At 31.6% G+C, this 21,279-nt stretch overlaps 1 protein-coding gene across 1 annotated transcript; it reads left to right on the top strand.

The window, feature by feature from the left end:
* Positions 1–3,645: 3,645 nt before the first annotated feature.
* Positions 3,646–15,185, top strand: LOC106465298 (UPF0547 protein C16orf87 homolog). Its single transcript, XM_013925503.2, has 3 exons — positions 3,646–3,992; positions 11,400–11,754; positions 14,435–15,185. The coding sequence occupies exons 1-3, from the start codon at positions 3,957–3,959 to the stop codon at positions 14,443–14,445; spliced, it is 402 nt and encodes a 133-aa protein (XP_013780957.1). The 5' UTR covers positions 3,646–3,956; the 3' UTR covers positions 14,446–15,185.
* The last annotated feature ends 6,094 nt before the right edge of the window (positions 15,186–21,279 follow it).

The following is a 21,279-nucleotide window of genomic DNA, read 5'->3' as shown; positions in this document are numbered from 1 at the left end:
TAGACTCACACACAGAATTAGTGAAATACCAATGAGGAACCCAATATATATATATATATATTTCAAATAATAACTATGTTTACCTGTGTGACTGGTTAAACTTAGATACGTAAAAAATTGTCACCTAAAGCTATCTCAGTTTAAAATTACGACCAGAAGGAAAGCCCCCCAGTGGCTCAGCGGTATGTCTGCGGACTTACAACGGTAGAATCCGGGTTTCGATACCCGTGGTGGGCAGAGCACAGGTAACCCATTGTGTAGCTTTGTGCTTAATTACAAACAAACAAACCAGAAGGAAAAGAAACTACACGACAATTTATATTAAGTTTTATTTCTTAAAATTGATTGGAGAATTTGCACACGTATAGAATTGTAAGACTTGCTAGCATCTCTTTGCAACAAGCGTGGTTTCTCAACTAGAGTACACAGCATGTTTAAATATTAAAAAAATCGAATTCCTTTAACCCGGATTTAATGAAATGTACAACTTTAACATAACTGAGAGAAACTACTAAAATATAAACCAATGAAAATCACTTGCGTTAACACAAAACCAGACAAGTTAACGTTTAGTAAGGGGCTTACTAAACTGAGTAATTAATTCAAAAATACATTAACAAAAACATTTATAGTAGGCTGATTCGGATTTTAATTATTACAACGTTTCGACACATAGTATTGGGTCATTATCAGGTAACAGTTACATTAAAGAAATTGAAAATCATTAAAATTAATATGTGCCTACTGTAAAGACTGATGTTATTACATTTTTTGAATTAATTAAAACCAGATAATCTCTACTAAATAAATATTAATAAACATCGCGATTGACCCTTATATCTCTTTAAAAATGGGCCTAGTTTAAAACAATAACTCGACCTCTCTGATAGCAATTGAACCCTATTGACTAATTATTTGACACTTCCAGAAACAAGGAATTCGGATTCTGTTTTCTTAATATGTATTATACTTCATAATATTGCGTTAACTGAAATAAATTTTGTGTGTCTTCTTTCTTAATAAAGTTTGAGTTATTGTCTTTTGTTGTCTAGTATCTCGTACCAATATAATAAATTGTAACCCTTGTTACTTGGTGCTGTTTAATTCTAATTGTATTGAATTAAATCTGGTAGATATCTTTTGAAGTATAGAGAGTCGCTTAAGAAAATTTAGGTTCTGTCAACTAGAAGGAGAAACAGGTCAAAACTCTATTAAGTGCTGACGTCTGACAATTTCAAATTAGTTAAGACATACTTGTACTAAAAGTCAGTACGTTGATTATACAACTTAATGTTTTTACCAGCAAAGTCCTAACAATAGAAACTTTCATGGTTATCATCTAAGTAATTCTAGACTTGAGGAAACAATAACATAATGAAATCCTAAGCTGATAAACAGTTTCTTAAAGGTTTATTAAAAATCAAAAGTTCAGAGGTGTATAAAAAGTATGGTTTTAAACCCGGACGAAGAATTTGCTTTTTAATCTACGTTAAGTGTGTGTGCTGCATTTACAATTTGTAAACAATTTCGAAACATACATCTTGAGTTTGATTATGGTAAATGGTACAAACTGGTATACACAAACAATTATAAAATCAAATTGAGAGCTTATAACGTTAAAATTCAGAGCTCAGTCCCTGCGGTGAGCACATGCAGAACAAATTACTCATTGTTCAGCTTTGTGCTTACAACAGACAAACCATTTACTAAACTTGTATTTCTGAAAAATTAGGTAGTGCAACTTGCAGGAGTGGATTGGGATTAAAAACGACCTGAGAAAAGGGTTTTTATACCAGTCCTGCAAAGGAGGGGGAGCTCTTAAAAAACTGGGCCGGTTCTGCACTGAATGTGTATAATATGTACGAACAACAATACTTCATACAAAATTATTGAGTTCTCATCTAACTTATATTACACTTATATCCCGCTTCAGTACTGTATAGACTATCAAATTACATGAACTTTAACCAAGAAGAATTTTAAAAAAAGTAATGTAATTACGCGTTACTTCTATAAGACGTTAATTAACGGGAAACTGAGCACCCGATTAAGCCCAATTTCAGCAGAGTTTAAAAGAAAAATCACATATTTTTGTATTACTTCCGGTCCAACGGGAATGTTCCTAGTTTCCAGGTGGCCTATTCCGCTCCTGGATACAAAAAAAAATACTTTTTTTTATCTAAAGGCTGAATAATCATAAAATGAATTTGTTTATTTTTTTCACAACGTCTAATGAACCGCTCAGTGAAACTACATCGAATTATACAATTCAATGATTAGTTTTGAATTTCGCTCAAAGCTACACAATGGTTATCTGCACTAACCGTCCCTAATTTACCAGTGATAGACTAGAAGGAAGGCAGATAGTCAACACCGTCAACTCTTGGGCTCTCTTTTATCAACAAATAGAGGGTGTACCGTCATATTATAATGCCTTCACGGCTAAAAGGGTAACAATGTTTGGTGATGGAAATTCGAACCCACAACACGCAGATTGCGAGTAGAGCGCCCTAACCATCAGGTTAATAATTCAATATTTCTCAACGTTTTCCAGTAACTTGCTAATCATGTAGTTAGTTGATATGCCATGCACGAATTATAATTCCTTCTCTCAATTGCTTCTTTCTTCTATTATAAATTAGACTTTGGATGACATCCAAATGGATAAAACAAATGTTTCTGGCATAACTCCCCCTCTTTGCAATATATTATTTTTCGTCATCTCTCTGTTTCCTTCTTCCATATTGATTTAACAAAAAGCAACCACAAGTTTCCAATTTGATTATTCCTTCATTTTTCAGAGAGAGATGAACGTGCTGAAAATAGCAATATTTTGCAACTGTTTCAAGAAATAACTATTTTACACTGAAAATACGCCACACGGCATGCATACACTGAGTGAAACAACAACAACAGAAGTCACACAGTCTGGCAGGAAATGAAATAAAATACTATGGTAACTTAATATGATAAAGAATTGAGCACTTGAGCGACTTGTCTTTATAGTGTTCTAAAATTATGCAAATCCATACTATATGTATATATATTCGTTACATGTATATGTTCATCTAAGCGGAGACCAGCTAAGAATGCTGAAGATATATTTATTTTATTGTCCAGTCAGGGATACAAGTTTACTTCAACATAAATCATTAAATGATTCAAATGAACTAGAAACTAGTTTTCAAACAACGTACTAAAATCGATATGGTGCCATTTCACGACAATATCATCCTGCCTCAGTTCAGTATATTTCCATAATATTCTTATAGATAACACTGTAAACACCATTTGATTGGTGGAGTGAAAAGGTTGGAAATACCAGCATAAGGGATGATAGATTTGAACTTTAAATGAAAGCTTAAGTGATGATTTTTTTTTTTTCGAATTTCTTTTTGAGAGGTTCTAGAATTATAAACCTGTGAGATTTTTTTTAATGATGTGCTATGTATAATTAGTTTGAATTAAATTATCTAAAATTCTTTCGGAGTTACATGAACGTTAATGGATATATTTAATTTAGATTTAAAAAAAGGTAAAACTTTGTTTCCTTTTTATTCTGGAAGCGAGGGTTAATCCCAGTGAACTGAATGAGTTTATTTCACATTGCCTTCTTATAAAGTTGTGTGTTTTGTTTTGCCCGTCACCAGATGGTGACACTATCGACAAATGGCAAAAGTTTCCAAACCGTAAACATGAGGGATTAATAAATAATCTTCATTACGCAGAGTTAAAAGAAGTGTAGTATTATTTTATGAACCACCACTTATAAGTTGTATATTTGTGAATTTACCTTCTGTTCTTGCATATGTTAGTTCTAAGCTATTCGTTTTATTTTTCAGAAAATAAGATACTCGTGTTTGAAGTTCAATACTGTTTAACTTTTAAACACTTAGCCTAGGCCTAATTATCATCGTAACATTTATCAAACTTCGATCACGAAAATAAGTGGTATTATGGTGACGAAACTATGTCCAAATTGTACTAAACAGGTAATGTGATTAATTTCAATTTCAATTTAGTAACACTAACAGTAGTTTAAAATGAGAAATTATTATTATTCTCGAATCCAACTGAATTGTCGACAATTTAAATACGTATATTATGAATAATTATATGTAATACTCCTTTGAATGTTTCTTGATGTTTTTTTTTAAGTTCTGTTGTGATTTACAATTAAATTTTCATCACTGTTACTTGTAAATATAGTAAATTTTATTACTGCTACACTTACCAGGGCTAAACTTGAACACAATTTAATCATTAATGAAACAAAAACTTGCTCAGAGTCAGACTCGTATCAGTCTATGACGTATTGCAATAAAATGCATGACACCATTTCCTGATCATACACAGTACAGCATATCTCATGGTTTCAGCAAATTATTTGGTTAAACTTGAAAGTAATATTAAGCTTATTACATTGCAGGTGTTTGAAAAGAATCATTTCAAAACTTTCAATAATTGTAGCAGAGAAAATAAACCATTTATAACTCACTCTGAGTTATAGAGTTCATTATACACAGAATTTGGTAAGACCTATATGTGCAAGATTGTTACATGACAATTTTTGAGCAATTTGTTAGACTGAAATTGTTATATGCCATATGCTAAAAATAAGACCTAATGTTTAATTTTATTTAAAATTTTCGGAGATCAGTGCTGTAGCAGTAGTTGAACCCTCAAGCAGATTATTTTTTATCCTAAATTTCACATTTATTTCCATTCAAAAGGTGTTTTATTAAGATATAACACAAACTAGCATTTCATCTAAACACTCCAGAACACAAATACACATACCAGTACTTCATTTTCAGGCCAAGATCACACACATTACAATAGGCAATACCAGGTTAGTTGCCAAGTCAGAGATCTGTATACTATAGATAGTTTTATTTGGTTACTACAAACTTTGAATGACCTTTTAAAAAGTCCGTAATCCTGACTGTAACATTACAATAAAATATTTGTTTCAAATCAGGCTTGCTCATTGTGTTGTGCTTAGTTCTAGTAAACTTAGAAACCTTAATTTACCAAAACAAAAAATGCCATATTTGCAGATAATCCAAGCTCCAGGAACTTTTGGAAGTCTCCTTGATCAGCATAACACCTTCCTTCCTCCCAAAAATGACCAAAAGCCTCCAGGAAATGCAAGGCTAAATATACTCCATCTTTAAAGCCCTTATATGTTTGTAAACATAGTAATAGATAGGCCAATTTCAAGTGACATATGCATACACAATTAGGTAGGTGCTAAACAAGATTGGTTGTTGGGAACGAGGTAGTTGAAGGTGGTTGGTCAGTCATTTATCCACTAAACATATAAGATTATCATGATAGCAATGCTTTAGAAGACTTGGTATTTTGAGGTCTAAAAGAATGTCTCCCTGAAATCAATCTCATGAACTTGGGCTGTCTGTATTTGTAGATATACTTTGCAAGTAACAGATCATTATCAGGTGAAATAAATATAAATTCAAAGCTTAAGATTGAGATAGAAGTCAGAGTATCACTAAGTTCATTTGACTGTTGCCACAAAACTCTTATCTGAGGCAACGGGAATCTAAGTTATTCTAGCTTTGAAATCTTTATGCACATGTGTGATGCTGTCAAAATATTGAAGCTACAATGCTTTAGAAGACTAATTTTACTTAGTTTTAGTTTAAAAGGTGCTGATAAATTATGAGCTATAAGCTTTCTAATTGCACTGAGAACAGCACAGAGACTTATCTTTCCAGTTGCAGTGATCATAGCACAGAGACTTGTCTTCTTCATAATTTTGAATTATAATCTTATGCATATCCTTGCTACTTAATGATAAAAAAGTTATTGTTTTAAGTAAATTAATATAGGCATTTAGCGTACATTATTTTTTAAAGTATATATATATAACCTCTACACTGTGTATTATATCTAATACTTTACTATAAAAAGGTTTAGCTGTATGCATCAAGAAACTAGAAGTATTTGTAGCTGTTAACAAGGTAAACCAAACTACATGTGCAAAGGTACCAAACATTATATATTTATTGAAATTTAATTTTGAGACTCCAAAGATATATATTTTGTAGTAACAGAAATGTACACTGTATAGCATTGATTGTTAGTGGGGATATGATGCATGCTTGATGAAGCATATTTATAAACATCCAGTTTAACCATACCTGTAAGTCATATACTTGTGTTAAGCATTAATTCAGTTTTAATAAATTTACATAAGATGAATTAAAATAAGCACTTGTTCATGTGTGATTGAAAAATAATTTACTAATATTGGTTACTGATTTTTTTTAGTAATGTCTATACTGTTCTGGACAATGATCGATTGTGAGTTGAAGACGTGATTTTAAAATTGAGGTGCTGCTTTTTTAATACTTTCATTTTCGTATACCTGATCATTACTTACCCATCAATCTTTAAACTTTCTACAATCATATACTTTTGTTTAATAAGGAGGTTCATTTAAATTAAAAAAAAATGATATTTTAAATAGTATAAAAAGTACAATCTAATAATATACAAGTAACCCACAGCAGTTATGTAATTTATATACAAATGAAATGCCTTATAGCACCTATAATAGCACCTTATTGTTAAAAGTATTTTTTTGTCAATTTGTTAAAACGTGGTTTAATTTGATTTGGAGGTTAAGTGTTGTATGTGAATTTGTAGCCCAAGTTTCCTAACAAACAAAAGTTAACATTGTTTTACAAATCATATTATTAATCATTGTCATAGTTAATTATTTATATGATCAACTTTTGTAAATACTGATTTACTAAAGCCCTAAGTGTTTAGTTGCACTCCTGCTGTGTTATTCAGGAGAGCTCCAAGATCTGTATTCATTGTTGGAGCCATGATTCAAACTTGTCTTTTGGTTGATTGATGCTGTTAATTTGTTTGTGTTGATGCAAATGTGGAAGTCGCTTATAAACAAGTTATTCAAATGTAGGAAGAAGGTTGCCCATGTTTTGTTTACTTGTGTGCATAACTGGCTAAGTGTGTTCGAAGTTAATTAGATATAGAAATATTTTATCTTGTCCTATTATTCTGGTACCTTTCTATTTCCCAACATGACAAAGAGCTTCTATTAATGCAAATGTCTGCCTATATGACCCTCAAAATATTTTTTGGGACACACAAAACTTTTGCATATGCATGCACCATATGTTTAACATTTCTTTCCTTACAGTAGTATAAGAAAGGAATATTTATATTTATCCTTTTTAGATCTAAATCAACCAGGATCGTAAACAGTTTACAAGGGACTCTAAAGTACACATATCTAAAATTTGATTTCTGAGTAAAATTGATTTCATCTCCAGTTGCTGGTCTGCATAAAATCAGTCTCATTTCTGACTCATAACCCACTATAGCAACATCAACCAAGAGCTGTCATCCAAAATATTAAACAAATGAAGCCTATCAAAACACTCAAATATCTTGGCAAGGCAAGGAAAATCCTTTTCTAAACCAATGCTGAAAATTCTTAAGAGTCACTTTTCTTAGAGATATTCATAAAAAAAAAAGTTCCAATCCATTGCTGGCAGGAAAAGTCTAAACTAATAGGCCTATTGTAAAATTTTGGCATTAGTGGACTGCTCCTGCCTGTGTTTACGGTGAGACAACAATTTGGCTTCAGTACTGAGGTCTTCTGCAAGTCAAAATCAAAGTTTCTGTCTGTGTAGTTTCTTTTTGTTGGTTAGTGACGTCCTGTGTATTTGTTTCTCACATCAAGAAACAAGTATAAAAGAAAACACTTTTATCACAGGACCATTTTTATAAGTGCCATTGCTACCAGACATAGTTTCTTAAATCTTCTCATAAATATTCTTTCCAAAAATAGGTACTTAATTAGCATTATTTTGATCATTAGGAATTTCCCCTGTACTAATTGGCTTATTTGAAAATAACTTGTAAACCTTAACTATCATTTTGCTTTTTTAATCTCGACAGAAATAAGAATTTAAGCAAAGCTGCTTTCATATTACAGCTCCCTTTAGGATGTCTTACCAGTTTTATTCTTGACACATTTTTTTGCAGTAAACCATCTGCTGTAGGCATAAAAACCATTTAAGTCCAACTTGTTGTGTGGAGCTAAAATATTCAAATTCCATCTTAATCATAGAAAAGTTTTACTAATAAATTTCTTATTCTTTTAATGTTGCCTCTTTTTTTTTTTTATAAATTAGTCCCTTATTTCTTCTATTTAAGAATGGACTTTTCATCAAAGTAAAAGAGCTTGGAAAACGTATTACATGGATGTTTTAATCAAACAAATAATGTCAGAATTTTAATTGTGATTTTACCGATTAGCTTAGCCACTTGGTGTTTCACTTGCATAACTTTTCTGCAATTTCTGAAAGTCATATTTTTAAAATTAGAACAAAGTTTTTTACTAACCCTACAAGTACTTTCAGTAAAAGCATCAATTTCAATGGTGTTATGATTGCTGAACTTTCTACCAAAATTCTTACAATAAATATCTCCTTGATGGTGATATTTGTATTTGTAGTTGAGAGGAATATCAGCTGTGTAACTTGTTGGATATCTTTCTTCCAAGCTATATAATCAGATAAAATGACATATTAAAAATTTATAATTGTAAGTGTCAAAACTTTTAAAGAGTGTTAATTTCATTTTGTTTTATACTTGAGAACTGAATAGAAATATATTGGATTTGAAATTATTATAGAATATTAATACTTTTAAGCTACTTTAAGTTATCCTGTATAATAATTAATAGATTTAAAACACACATATGTTGTTTTAATAGTTTATTCGTTGACACGAGTTGTGGAAATAAATTCTGTAAAATGTTGGTAAGCGTTTCTTATGAAAAAATTCTGCCATTTTTATATTATTGTTAGTTTGGAATACATTTGTAAAGAAGCCTTTCTGCTTTTAATCTTTTTGTCATGATGCATTTCATGTTTTTTATTTAAGCTGAGTTTTTTTATAGACATGTGTAAAATAAATGTTCTATGAGCATTGATACTATGTAAACACATTGAATCCAGGTTTGTTTGTTTTAGGTCTCTAAGGAAGTAAATACAATATAGTCATTGGTGACAGTATTTTTCTACTATTAAAATTGTCATTCCAAGGCTTCACTTTTCATTATTAATGTAAGATTTTGGAAAGTTGTTTTATATATTTTTTTGCCTTGTCTTTTTTATATATATATATATATATATATGTACTTCTCACAAATGTACACAGTTTTGAAAAATGAGTTCTTTGGTATTTTTCTGTTGGGTAGGTTTATATTATTCTTTATATTTCATTTTCTTCTATTTTCACACTTTTTATCATTTTCTCTATCATATTTCACTGTCTTTGTCCTCTCTGTTTACACAGTACAGTGATATATGTCACTACTAATTATCTTGCCTTTTTTTCTGTGTTCTGTCAGTGCTATTCTCAATGATGTTTTTAATGTAACTTTTACCCATAGTTAAGCATGTTATGATTTGTGATATAGTGGCTCATACTAGGTTTGTCTCGTTATCTGTTTTTCTACTACAGCTGTTTCCACATATCTTTGACTTATCACTGCCTGTCATGATCTGCATATGTTCAAACATGTTTTTCTTCCATTTTGGGCAGATATTTCCCAGAAATGACTATTTAGTGGCCACTGCCAACATTCTGAAAATGTTAATCTTGTGTTGAAACTTGAATACATTTGGTATTATATCCTAAATGAAGTATAAATACAGTCTTACACAGAAATTAAGTAGAACAGTAATTTGTTCAGGGCTTTGGGAAGAGATGTTTTTCTATTTACACTCTGGGCTTTTCATATTCCAGGTTAATTTTAATTATTACCAGGACTGTTATCTTGTCATTCTTAGATTCTGGTAAAAATCCTTTAACAAAGCTTTACTTATGGGTATGTTTTCTCCACATCATTTTTATGTTGTCTTTCTTTAATTCTCCTGAAAGTCAACATACTATACGTAAGATAAATTTAGGTTTCTGTTTGTCTCCTCAAAGCACCCAAACAAGCTTTTGTTTGATTTGTATCATAAAGCTATTCTTAGAGCAAATTTCCTTATATTCCACTTTCTCCAATAACATAATGGATATACATAACTTCCTTATATTCCACTTTCTCCATTTTTGTTTTAATGGCACAGTGGATTATTCTGCTGGTTCTTTATTGCAGCTCTTGTCTGGATGTTAGTTGTACTATGTATGATCTATTGGTGAGTATTATTCTGTCTTTGTAGGTATTCAGGTATACCTGTTTCACTTTCTACTTGTTCTATTCCTTTAGGTGGTTTAGAAGATCAGAAAAGATGTGGTTGATAAGTAAGAAATATGAAGTTTCTTCTTGTAGGACAGCTTTTTGTTTTTTCTACATGAGTAGATAATTCTTCCAGTTATCTGTTCACCTGATTCTCAGCCTTGATGCTGATCATAGATGTGTGGCTGGCTTGAAGCTATATAAACATACTTTCAAAAAATGTCAGAAAGTTGCAGGAAGATTTTACTTGTGGGTGTTTCTGGTTGGCTATTGTTACTCTTCACCTATAAATGAAAAGTTTGTACCTTAATTGTTAATTAGTTCCTAGTTGGTATATAGGATTTTCTTGTGTTCTTATCATTATTTCTCATTCCCCTGACAATGCTTGTATATTGGTATCATGTGGTCTAGAAATTAGGAAAAATAAAATTAATATCTTAACAGTAAAAATAAATTCAGTAAGTCTGTACTTTTCTTTACATCTGTGTTCTCTTTTCTTTTTCTCCACTTTAGCACATTACATTATGACTGATAAACATTCTAAATTGTACTAGCAAGTAACTAGAAATACCCTTTAATGTAGTGGTTTCCAACCTTTTATGGCCCGTGCACCCTTCCCCTAAAAAGTGTGCATTAGAAATTTTCTCTCGGTGACATTTGGGGGAAAATGAACCTTGTATAGGCCTTTTCTGCACACCCCTGGGACCCTCATTTTGCACCTCCAGGAGTGCCAACACCCCTGGCTAGGAACCCCTGCTTTAATGGTAATTTACATTAGGGTAAAAATACATAATAAGAAAAATAGGTTCAGGTGTACAGTGCAATGTATCAAATTACTATGGTGTCATGTGACATACAAGAAAGACTGGGTTTATAAATATTCTTACAGTAGAATAAGAGAGTTCATGTAATTGTAATATATCTTAAACATTTGAAACTTGCAGTTTTTGGTTGTATATTGAGATCTTTAGCTTCATGTGATAGAGAGGTAACTATGGACTAATACAATTTTAATCTTTAATTATAAAAATCATTTACAACTTTTGTGTTTGTTTTAAAAACTGTTAGATATATAAGTGTAACAGACTTTAGACTTTTACTTTTGGCACTGTGAAGTGAAACAGTTGATACTTAGGTCATATTTTAGGTACCAGTTGCTTGCAAAGCCTGTCCTTGTGGTCACTTATTTCGCAGAACTGTTGGTGCCCATAAAGTGCCTGGTAGTAAAAGTGAGGAAAACGGAGAAGGTGAAGTGAAATGCCGGCGTACAGAAAGGATACGACGAGAAAGACCAGACTACTTTAATGCTCTTCATTTTGAAAACCATCTAAAAAAAATCAGAAAAAGGGTGAAACAGCGATCAACAAATAGCACTAGCAGCTCGACTAATGAACAGGAAGGAGACTATTCTAACAGTGAGGAAAGTAATCCAGCTGGTCAAAAAAAGCGGGGACGACCAAAAGGCTCAGTAAATAAAAAAGAAAAGGATGAACCTAAACCAGGTAAGAAACATAAAAAATAAAAACAACTAAAGTAAATGTTTTTTGATAATTTTTTCAATCATCCCTTAGTGCTATAAAATCAAGATTCTGATAATAGGATGTTTTTTTTTGTTTTTTTGTATTACATTTTAGTGCACTGTTTTGTCTTTTTCCTGTTTTTTACTTATTAAACAATTACAAAAAATTTTTCTTCTGAATCCCATTGGTTTAGTTTTTTTTAACCTTCATTTTCACTGCCTTAGTTTGTTATTCCGATAAACACTGCATGTACATTTCTATTACTTTAAACTTCATTTTTCTGGGTATTTAACTTTAATTATTATTTATTAAGTATGAAAGTTCATCAGGCTTATGTTCATTCAACAGAAAAAAATATTATAATTTCATTAACAATGTTAGGTTTCATGTAGAATTAAAATGTAACACTGATCACCGAAAAGGCTTAACATATTCTGAAAAATACAAAATTGAAACTTTATTTTATTTATATTTTTATAGTAAATCATTGACAAATTTTCATGCTCTTGTTACCGTTTGGGGTTGTTTTTTCATTAAAAAAATAATTTTACCTCTTTGTTTCATTGCCTTGTTTACCTGGATTAATTTTCTATTACCTTTGTCATTTTTTATTTTTAAAGATTTCACATAATTCATATGTTTTTTCTTTGGCTTAATTGTATCAGAAGACAGTTTAGTTTCAATTAGTATTAATTTTTTGTGTTTGTTTTTTTTAACTATGAGATCTGGTGTAAATTCTAACACTGGCCGTTCTTCTTGTCTTCTGGACTGTTTCTCTTCTGTGATGTGATGGTTGTAGCATTAATATCAGTGGTGTTACATTTTAAAGCTAGTCAATTAAAGCTCAGTAGGTTTGTAAAATTGACAAATACATATACATCTACAAGAGTGGGTATCCTAGAGTTTAATGTCTGAGCACCAGAAAAAAAAAGTTTGATGTCACATAATAATAATAGTAAAGTATTTTATAGTGGGTTATGATGAACCTGTGCTTTTACAGCTTAGTTTCAGAGGGATATATCTTATGTTTTATTTATTTATTTATTTTTTGTGGTCAGTACATCACCGATACCATTTTTTTAACTACGTACTTCAATAGAACACATCACTGATACCATTTTTTAACTACGTACTTCAATAGAACACATCACTGATACCATTTTTTTAACTGCGTACTTCGATAGAACACATCACTGATACTATTTTTTTAACTGCGTACTTCAATAGAACACATCTCTAATACCATTTTTTTAACTACGTACTTCAATTGAACACATCACTGATATAATTTTTTAACTATGTATTTCAATAGAACACATCACTAATACCATTTTTTTAACTGTGCTTCAATAGAACACATCACTAATACCATTTTTTAACTACATACTTCAATAGAACACATCACTGATACCATTTTTTTAACTATGTGCTTCAATAGAACATTGATCTGTCTTATCTGAAGAAGACAATATTGCGGCAAAACATGTAGTATATTTCCCCAAAATGAAACCACTTCATTATGCTTATGAATCGTTCTCTGTCAGTTTACTAATATATAAACATATTTGAAGAGAATTGCAAATTATTAGTGTTCAAATATTAAAGTGATTTTAATGGACTTCATCCTGCTGTTTGAGTTTGTATGGAAGTCATGTTTGAACATGTTAGTTCAGGTATTAATATGATAAAGATCTTTAATATAAAATAAGAACATCATATGCAGATATCCTCCAACAGCTAGTAAGGGTTTCTTAAACTTTCCAGATAAATTAAAATTCAAACAACTATAGAAATTCAGTGCAGTACTGTAAAAAAAAAATGTCAAAGATGATAAACCATCAAGTCTTTTTAGGCTTAAAAGAAATGCTAAATTCACGATTGATTGCAAATATATATTGTCATTTCTTGAAACATTAGTCTTAATTTGTTCTAGCTGAATATAAAACTGAATATAAAAAATATACATTAAATTATGATTTCATTAATTTTTGTTATGCTTAAAACAATGTGCAGAAATTGATGAATTTCATGATAGGAGATTCTAAAGTGCATCATGTTACTTGTGATTGGTGAACCACATTTATATTTAATATCAAGTCAGATGGTGTTTGTGCTCTATGAGTAATGTATACTGAACAATGTGCCTTTAGTTTGGTTAATACCTGCTAGAGAATTACATTCTTTGTGACAATCATTATATGTTCATATAGATTGAGCTAGTAAAGTGACTTTTTTGTTTCATTCCAGTAGTACTTGTTTACACTGGGTTTCAACGTGATTTAGTGTTATTTGTGGGTTGCTGTGTTGTCAACATATATGTTTAGAAACAATATATATATATATACAGTACATGTAAATCTGTAACAATCATATAGTTTCTAATTACCATATTTATTCTATTGCTTAGGAAAGCTAAGAAAAAACCTGTAGAGTTATGTAAAAAAAGATTAATTTCTTTCTTGATATATTTTTTAGATGTGGTAATTAAATAGAGAGCCTGTGATTGTATTTTATTTATAATACAGTTTGTCTTGTTTTCATAATTACTTATTAAAAAAATGTTAATACAAGAAAGCCAATATTCTTACAATTATCCATCGAAAATACAATTTTGTACTGTTTTAAGTAATAGATACATTTGAATATCCTCCCCCCCCCCCAGTTGTAAGTTGAAAAAGAGGAAGATGTAATGGCAAATATTTCTCCCGAGAAGGTGCTTCAGTATTCAATAATCCTGGCAGAAATAAACAGAAAACTCTGTGGACAGCAGCTCAAAGTCTAAAAGTTAGCCCTATGTGGTGTTGAGAAGAACAGTCTTTTGTGAAGTGGTTCACAATCAATGACTATAATTGTGTTTTAGTACATTTGTAGCATAGTTTATGCACAATAATGTATATATTTTATTTGTAAATAACACATCTCTTGATGTTGATGGTATTTAAGTGAAAAATTGTATACATTATATTTATACAAACGTACGCAGCATATGTATGCATAACTTTTCCGTAAAGAAAATTGTTTTTTTTTCTTAATCTTTTACTTTAACCAATTTCTTTGTATACATATGAATAAATATGTATTTACATATATATTTATACTTTAAAGTATGTTAAATTGTACATGTGCATGAAAACAATGTTTTATATTGCTTTTACCATTTATTGGTAAAAAAACAAAATGTGTTGATGCTATGTATTGTGTTTCTGTGTGACTTGTTATATTGCAGTATTATTCCTTTTTATGTTTTCAAGTATTTTGAAGGTGTAATGGTTTAATAAACTGTATTATTTTCAATCTTAAAACATTTCTGATATATTGTTCTACAAAAGTAGTATTAAACTACTTGTATTATTTACTAGTACTCATGTAAGAGAATGGTTTTAATCCCAATAAAAAGAGAGGCATTATTTAAATATTTGTTGAAACCTGTATTAGATTTCATGAAGAATCTTATTAACACTTTTGGAGACAAGGAGCTTATGCCGAAAACATATATTATTGGTGCTTATTATATTTTAGAATCAGATTTACATAGTTTACTTGATTTCGTTTCTTACAAGTTTTGAAATATGATTTTGTTAATAACCACAGTGATATAGTTATTTTAACTGTAATACCTCATATAATTATTTAATTAAGATCTTATGTTCTCCTATTTTATAATTTCATCACACACTTAATTAACATGCTCTGCATCTTTCAGGTTTCAGGATCTTCTGTAATTGTAAAAAAAAATGATATCGTGATTACAGAAAACAAAATTATGTGAGTATGCTTGTAATTTTTTTTTTTGCCATATTTTCTAAAGTTTTTTTTCTTTCTTTTCTATTAAGGGAAGTACCAATTTCAGAGTGTTTCAAACTTGTCAAACCAATAGAGTTACCCGATACTATGATGTCCTTGCTAATTTTGATGTCACAGACCTATTCACTAACATCCCAACTGCAAACATCCTCCACTTCACCTAACAACGACTGTTGAATTATAACTCTCTTACATACAGAACTGACACGAAAGATAGAATCTATTATGGAACTAACCACAGTTTTTCCACATACTTTCAGTAAAACAACAAACAGACAGCCTTGCCATGAGATCACCTCTCTTCAGTTTTAGCAGACATTTTTGTTGAAGAATTTAAACAAACAGTTCTCTCCTTTATGGACAAAAACCTTATCTTCACAGATACTACATTGAAGTCACATTTATTATCTGGTCCCATAGAAAAGTAACTAGTCTTCTTACAACACCTTAACTCCATAGACAACAGAATCCACTTCACAGTAGAAATATAGAACAGTAACAGCCTGCTGTTCCTTGACATTTATATCAACAGACAAGATGACAAACTTGCTACAACCGTATACAGAAAACCAACTTATACTGATAGATACTTATAGTTCCAATCTTACCGTCCACCTTCTGTCAAATGCAGTATTATTACATGTTTGGACAACAGAGCTGAAAACATCTGGGAGAAAACCCCATCAAAACTGAATGGCAATGCATCATACAGTATTTTAATTAAACCGAACGTGTACCCATTTAGTTTCATCACCATTAGCTTGAAGAACATAAAGATACAAAATGATACAAGAAAAACAAGACCAACACTGTTGACTTCCCATATGTGCAAAAACCTAAGGGAAAAGATCAAATGTGTAGCCAAAAAAAGCTCAATGTTGATGTCAGCTGAAAACCTTATAGAACATTCAAATCTGTGTTTGTCAGTTGATGTCAGTTGGAAACCGTACAGAACACTCAAATCTGTGTTTGTCAATTGATGTCAGCTAGAAACCTTACAGAACACCCAGATCTGTGTTTGTCAACTGATGTCAGCTGGAAACCGTACAGAACACTCAAATCTGTGTGTGCCAACTGATGTCAGCTGGAAACCTTACAGAACACCCAGATCTGTGTTTGTCAATTAATGTCAGCTAGAAACCTTACAGAACACCCAGATCTGTGTTTGTCAACTGATGTCAGCTGGAAACCTTACAGAACACCCAGATCTGTGTTTGTCAATTAATGTCAGCTGGAAACTTTACAGAACACCCAGATCTGTGTTTGTCAACTGATGTCAGCTGGAAACTTTACAGAACACCCAGATCTGTGTTTGTCAAAACTAAGCAATGGGTGACAAACACAAAAACATCATTTATGAAATATAATTTTCTTCCAAACACACCTACATTGGAGAAACTGGAAGACATTTTGGGGCAAGAATAAAATGATATAAAGACTGCACAACACCGATAAAAAATGTACATTCTGTCACGGCAGAATATGCCACATTGACTGAGACAATTACGTACTCAATTAAATTCTGGACAACAAGAAAAATCAAATATTCTTTCTATGTTACCAATATGGTGTAATAAATGATGAGTTGACCAATATGGTGTAATAAATGATGAGTTGACCAATATGGTATAATAAATGATGAGTTGACCAATATGGTGTAATAAATGACGAGTTGACCAATATGGTGTAATAAATGACGAGTTGACCAATAGTAGCCTCAAACTGCTGATTTCCAAGTCCAAGTCTCTTTTTAGTGATCATTTCATTGTGTGGACTTTATTCAAATCTTGTTTTAAAAATACCTATTAACTCGTAATGTTTGTTAGGAACAATGTCGTCTAATTAGAATACCACCATTTTCGATTATATGTAGAAAAATTTGACTTTTCTTTTTTCATTGTTATTATCCTTATACCTACCATAACATAGTTTACTTCTTGTGATTCCTAACTAAAGTACTTCTGTTAATTGAGCAATGAATTAGTTTATATATCTTATAATTTTCTTAATACTACTTAACTTTAATATGACTTTCAAAGCCTTTAACTAATTCATTTCAGCATTATTATTTCATACTTAAAAACAACAACAACAAAAAAAAGACATTAATGATTTCAAAATCCTATTAACATACTTTTATAGATGATTTAGGAAGATGATTCATGATGAAGAAAGGTAAAATGGGCAGCTACTGGATAGTTGACAGTGACATTTGTAGAGAAAGTCATTAAAGACTAATCTGCAAAAGTAGCTCAGGTAGAAAAGACAAAGTTTCAAAAGCCTTCCATCTTCAGGTCAGTTTGCACTGGATTCGCAGGGGGTTTATATGGTATCTGGAAATATTTAAATGATTGTGACATGACTGGCTGCTGGTTCCTGTAATAGAGTTGGTGTAATAAACGATGAGTTGGAGATGATACATTTGGGTGATGGGTTAATTAATGTAAACCCTTCTACACAATTCTAGCTGAGACAACTGAATGTTTACCTTCAGGTGGCACATTTATAAGATAATAAATTTGAAGTAATAGTCCTATACAGATGTGTTTGATGCTCACATGCTTCTTAATCCATTTAAAACACAAGACATGTAACGTTTTGATCTCCTTTTGTCCTGATGATGATGTAAGGGGTTGAAATGTTATTTGTTTTATGTTTTAAATAAAAGTTTTCAATAGCCATATCAGCAGTCTCTACCATATATTTACTTCAAGTGAATTCCTCGTCATCATGAATTCTTCCATTGTTTTGTTCAGTTATTAACCTAGAGTTAGTAATTGCTAATAGCATACGTATTGTTTTAATCCATAGATATAAGCAATGGGCTATCTGTGCTCTGCCCGCAATGGAGATCAAACCCGAATTATGGCATTGTAATCACAGAAGCTTAACCACAGGAAGAACATTTTTGATATAAGATCGAAATGGACCTTTTATTCACTATTGTTTGTAAGTGTTTGTTTTCACGCATATGGTGTGGCACATAGCATTCAGTTGATCTTCTCTTAGTGGAAACAACAGTGACACAAATTTATGTATTTACATTTGTGATTTATTAAAAGTAGTATAAAATACTTGCGCTCCTCTGTGGGGTTCAAAGGCCCCCTCATGATTCACAGAGGCACCAGTGTATAGTTCAAGCTCCAGTAACTCCATTTAATTCTGTAGCTACCCCAAGAAGGTTCCGTACCCAATAAGAAGCCCCATTAGGACACCCACTCGTGGTATCTGAGCACATGTGACACATTTGGTCCTGCTATCTTGTGAGAGAGAGGGATATAAACAAGGTTTCAAACTTGGCACCCAAGGGGGCTGTACACAAATTCTAATACCAATTTGAAGTTCAGGGACTCTTGAAAACCCACTTCCCTGACCCCATTGTGCCTGGGTGACCTTCCGGGCTGCACCATAAAGATAAGGACCACCCTTGGTCATTTGTTTTTGTTTGTTGTAGAGCAAAGCTACATTGGGATATCTGCTGTTTCCACCGTGGGGAATTGAACCCCAGATCTTAACGTCAAAAGTTCGACACTACCGTTGTCCCACCGCACCCTTGGTCAGTCTGCCAAGTTTGATCATGTCAGCTACAAAACTGTGGGACGAGTTCGCAAACACACAATGCAAGTTAATATAAGATTAATTTGTTAAACTTATGTTGGATTGCTTTAATACAGTATGTTCTATGAGATTTCTGGCCACCACTTTATTTGTTATCGTGTAATTAAGTTTGTTAATTACAGGGATAACAAATAAAGTGGTGGCCAGAAATCTCATAGAACATACTGTATTATAGCAATCCAACATAAGTTTAACAAACTTAATTACACGGATAACAAATAAAGTGGTGGCCAGAAATCTCATACAACATACTGGATTATAGCAATCCAACATAATTATGTTGGATTGCTATAATCCAGTATGTTGTATGAGATTTCTGGCCACCACCTTATTTGTTATCCGTGTAATTAAGTTTGGAACATACTGTATTATAGCAATCCAACATAAGTTTAAGGATAACAAATAAAGTGGTGGCCAGAAATCTCATAGTGTAATTAAGTTTGTTAAACTTATGTTGGATTGCTATAATCCAGTATGTTCTATGATATTTCTGGCCACCACTTTATTTGTTATCCACCGTAATTGAAATCCATAAGCTATAATCTAGTACAACTGGTGTAACGTGACATTCTGGAGCAAAGAATGAAAGAAACTCATTTTCATTTAAAACTAACATAAATATTTATTAATGCCTATAGCAAATACAAAGAATATAGTCAAACTGTACTGGCGGTCTTGTTTAATGATATTAGCATCTGCACGTGGGAATAAATGAAATGTTATCTCATTGTAAAGAAATTCAACTGTATGTGAAAAAAAAAACTTTCTTTTCTTTGTCTACAGATAGAAGCAGTATCAAGATATAAAATGATTTGGTTTTGTATTAGGCTTAGTATCAAGATATAAAATGATTTGGTTTTGTATTAGGCTTAGTATCAAGATATAAAATGATTTGGTTTTGTATTAGGCTTAAAAACCACCTTGATTATTACTGCTAACTTTTAAAGACACAAAATATCTAAGTTCCTTATTTATAAGTAAGTTCGTTCTAATGAATGAGCTTATATTATTGAATTACTGTTGTTATACATAGTGTACTTTTTGTTTGGGGCGGGGGGCGAGGAGGCTTACACACACACACACACATATATATATATCTGATAACATGATTGTTCTATCTTAATGTAATTTCGAATAATATGTATATTGTCAAGATTTGATATAGTTGTTGGTCGTATAAAGGTCTGTCTTTATACGTTTATATAATATTTATATCACTTCATTGTACGTATACTCTTACTCATAGAATTTTAAATAAGAAAAAAATTTAGGTGAAGATATGCATATAATATTATTTTAAATCCAAATAAATATCATATTCAACTAGTCTAGCGGATGTTAGATTTTAGTAATTGATATTTATGCCTACACGTTATCAAAGTAATAAAAATGCCCTATAGAACAACAGTGGAAGGACGTTGGCTAAGCAGCTACAGTTGTTTATTAGTTAATCATTCGCACCACTGTACAGTAGTGTGCTATCTGTAAGTCAGTCAGTAGACACTTAATTGACGTCGTATAAGGAACGCTTAACGTTGCAATTTGTACTGTCGTGACGTCAGTAAACCGTTCGCATGCCACGAAGCACGAGAAGTCTTTTGCACTCTGTAGGCTACAACACAGCATGACATATGAACTTCGAAAGCAAGAAATAAAAATACTTGTTATTCTTAATTTTGGTTTTATTTACTCTTGAAAGAGAATATTTTCGGGGATCCTGTGGAAGTACATCTAATATATATATATGCTTACTATTCTTTCAAAAAATAAAAAACTTCAAGTAGTTAAAACTTAAGTGCCCTCTTCTAGAAAACGATTGATAAAAATATCTATACACGTACATATAACAAGGTTTAAATCATGTAAAAAAAAAGCTTAACAAAAGCTAAGTTCGTCAAATTACATGGCCAGGTGGTTAGGGCGCTCGCCTCGCAATCTGAGGGTCGAATCCCCGTCCCACCATACATGCTCGCTCTTTCAGCCGTGGGGGTGTTATAATATGTCGGTCAATCCCACTATTCGTTGGTAAAAGAGTAGCCCAAGAGTTGGCGGTGGGTGATGATTACTAGCTGCCTTCCCTCTAGT

This window comes from Limulus polyphemus, unplaced genomic scaffold, assembly GCF_000517525.1.
Source record: "Limulus polyphemus unplaced genomic scaffold, Limulus_polyphemus-2.1.2 Scaffold1898, whole genome shotgun sequence".
NCBI lineage: Eukaryota > Metazoa > Arthropoda > Merostomata > Xiphosura > Limulidae > Limulus > Limulus polyphemus.
This window is presented reverse-complemented; position numbering and strand designations above follow the sequence as displayed.

Excerpts from the sequence above, each read along its gene's own strand:
- LOC106465298 (XM_013925503.2), top strand. The coding sequence starts at position 3,957 with ATGGTGACGAAACTATGTCCAAATTGTACTAAACAG. Across the intron at positions 3,993-11,399 it reads GTCCAAATTGTACTAAACAG|GTACCAGTTGCTTGCAAAGC; the intron begins GTAATGTGATTA and ends GTCATATTTTAG.